The sequence below is a fragment of the Cariama cristata genome, unplaced genomic scaffold, assembly GCF_000690535.1.
Source record: "Cariama cristata isolate BGI_N322 unplaced genomic scaffold, ASM69053v1 scaffold30698, whole genome shotgun sequence".
Lineage (NCBI taxonomy): Eukaryota > Metazoa > Chordata > Aves > Cariamiformes > Cariamidae > Cariama > Cariama cristata.
In genome coordinates this window covers 1-2,974 of record NW_009629909.1, presented here as the reverse complement: position 1 = coordinate 2,974, position 2,974 = coordinate 1, and the positions used below count along the sequence as shown (strand labels likewise).

General features: G+C 56.4%; 1 protein-coding gene across 1 annotated transcript; it reads left to right on the top strand.

Annotated features, from left to right (window-relative positions):
* Positions 1-3: 3 nt before the first annotated feature.
* Positions 4-2,968, top strand: LOC104156408 (myosin-7-like; the record flags this gene model as incomplete). Its single annotated transcript, XM_009705344.1, is given in 14 exon segments — positions 4-72; positions 176-239; positions 332-430; positions 543-646; positions 730-868; positions 952-1,070; positions 1,179-1,328; positions 1,645-1,815; positions 1,961-2,270; positions 2,354-2,421; positions 2,535-2,622; positions 2,747-2,807; positions 2,809-2,856; positions 2,950-2,968. Coding segments are annotated over 14 exon segments (1,509 nt in total), but the record flags the coding sequence as incomplete, so codon positions are not given.
* Between the last annotated feature and the right edge of the window lie 6 nt (positions 2,969-2,974).

Below are 2,974 nucleotides of genomic sequence, written 5' to 3'. Positions count from 1 at the left end.
ATCCAGGCCAACCCTGCCCTGGAGGCCTTCGGCAATGCCAAGACCGTCCGCAATGACAACTCCTCCCGATTCGTGAGTAGGGAAGATGGGTGGGGTTGACAGGGCGTGGTCTAAGGGGCATGGTCTACTGGGGGGAAGTGACCACCTTCTCCCTCCCACCACTGCTCTCTCCCAGGGGAAGTTCATCCGGATCCATTTTGGCGCCACAGGGAAGTTGGCGTCAGCCGACATCGAGACCTGTGAGTGGGTGGGTTTGAGGTGGGGTCGGGAGAGGCTGGGTGACTTGTCAATCTCCTTGCCTCACCCTCCATCTCCTTTGTCCCATCCCCAGACCTTCTGGAGAAGTCCCGAGTCATCTTCCAGCTGAAGGCTGAGAGGAACTACCACATCTTCTACCAGATCCTCTCCAACCAGAAACCGGAGCTGCTGGGTGAGCCACGCCCCACACTTCCACCCCATCCATGAACATCTGACCCCGCCCACTTCCCCACCTGGCCCCTGGGCAACTTCCTGCCCATCCCAACCCCATCTTCTCCCCACAGACATGATGTTGGTGACCAACAACCCCTACGACTATGCCTTCATCTCCCAAGGAGAGACTACGGTGCCATCCATCAATGACGGAGAAGAGCTCCTGGCTACGGACGTGAGATTTGGAGGGGGCCACCAAATTTGAGGGGTGGGGCTACCTGAAGAAGACCTTGACACCCCTATTTTTGCCCTTTCCAGAATGCTTTCGATGTCCTGGGCTTCACCCAAGAGGAGAAGAACTCTATCTACAAGCTGACGGGCGCCATCATGCACTTTGGCAACATGAAGTTCAAGCAGAAACAACGAGAGGAACAGGCAGAACCAGATGGCACTGAAGGTGGGGTCAAACTAAGGTCAAGGGCAGTAGGATTTTGGGGGAGGGGAACCGTACCGTTCACATCTTCTCCTCGGTGTTGTCAGAGGCGGACAAGTCAGCCTACCTGATGGGGTTGAACTCAGCTGATCTTCTCAAGGGGTTGTGTCACCCTCGGGTGAAGGTTGGCAACGAATACGTCACCAAAGGGCAGAATGTCCAACAGGTGAGAACGTCCCCAAAACCTGCTCCTTTTGGGGTGTCATCACCGGCAAAGAGGACGTCAAGAGCACTCCCAACCGCATCTCACAGATGGGCTGGTCCCTCTTCCAAGGTGATTTACGCCGTTGGGGCCTTGGCCAAGGCTGTCTACGAGAAGATGTTTAACTGGATGGTGACCAGGATCAACAATTCTCTGGAGACCAAGCAGCCACGTCAGTACTTCATCGGCGTGCTGGACATCGCTGGCTTCGAGATATTTGATGTGAGCCCTTGGTTGACCTTGTTGTGTTGACCCCATTGGGTGTTGAGTTGATCCCATGGATCCAGTTGGGTGTTGAGTTGACCCTGTTGGGTGTTGAGTTGACCTCATTGATCTAATTGGGCATTGCATTGACCCTACTGGGTGTTGAGTTGACTTTGTTGACCCCATTGCATGTTCGGGTGACCCCATTGGGCATTGTGTTGACCCTGTTGAGTGTTGAGTTGACCCCGCTGACCCTGTTGGGTGTTGTGTTGACCGCATTGTGTCTCAGGTTGACCCCGTTGATCCCACTGGGCGTCTCTCCCTCCCTCCCTAGTTCAACAGCTTCGAGCAGCTCTGCATCAACTTCACCAACGAGAAGCTGCAGCAGTTCTTCAACCACCACATGTTCGTGCTGGAGCAGGAGGAGTACAAGAAGGAGGGGATCGAGTGGGAGTTCATTGACTTCGGCATGGACCTCCAGGCCTGCATCGACCTCATCGAGAAGGTACCACCTCCCTCAGGGGCTCCTGGGGGCTGAGGGGGCTCCTGCAGAGGGCTCCTTCCACTCAGCGCTCGCCAGGGACCCCAAAAACAGCCACTTGGTTTGTGCTCGGTGCCCTCAATGGACAACAAGGTCTTCTTCTCCCCAGCCCATGGGGATCATGTCCATCCTGGAGGAGGAGTGCATGTTCCCCAAGGCCACAGACATGACCTTCAAGGCCAAACTCTTTGATAATCACCTGGGCAAGTCAGCCAACTTTGGGAAGCCACGAAATATCAAAGGAAAGCCGGAAGCCCACTTTGCCCTCATCCACTACGCCGGCACAGTGGACTACAACATCATTGGGTGGCTGCAGAAGAACAAGGACCCCCTCAACGAGACGGTGGTGGGGCTCTACCAGAAGTCAGCCCTCAAACTCTTGGCCAGTCTGTTTGCCAACTATGCTGGGGCTGATGCACGTAAGAGGAACGCCCTTCCCGAGCATCTGGGCTTTTCTCCACCCTGTCCTTGACCCATCCCATCCTGTCTTCTTCTCCAACAGCTGTGGAGAAGGGGAAAGGCTCCAAGAAGAAAGGTTCTTCCTTCCAGACCGTCTCCGCCCTGCACCGGGTAAGGGTCCACGAGATAATAGTGGAGCCCCAGGGCATGGTAGCTGTGGAGAACATGTCCTGGGGCAGGTTGGGGTCTTCATTCCCTCCATTATCTCCTCCTTCATGCTCCAGGAGAACCTCAACAAGCTGATGACCAACCTGCGGTCGACCCACCCGCACTTCGTCCGTTGCATCATCCCCAACGAGACCAAGTCTCCTGGTGAGCCAATCCAAAGGGGGTGGGTAGGCGCTGGTCAAAGGAGGTGGTGGTGGTAGTGGTGGTGGTGGCGGGGAGCAGCGCCATGGAGTTGACCTTGACCCACCAGTTCTGATGACCCCACCAGGCGTGATGGACAACCCCCTGGTGATGCACCAGCTTCGCTGCAATGGGGTGCTGGAGGTTCGGCCGCAAGGGCTTCCCCAACCGCATCCTCTACGGCGACTTCCGCCAGCGGTAGGCACTGAGGAGAAGATGTGGGGCAGGGAGTGGACAACCCCCAAATTTTGGGGTTGATTTTGGGGGTGGCCTCTCCTCTCTGGCCACCAGGTACCGCATCCTGAACCCTGCAGCC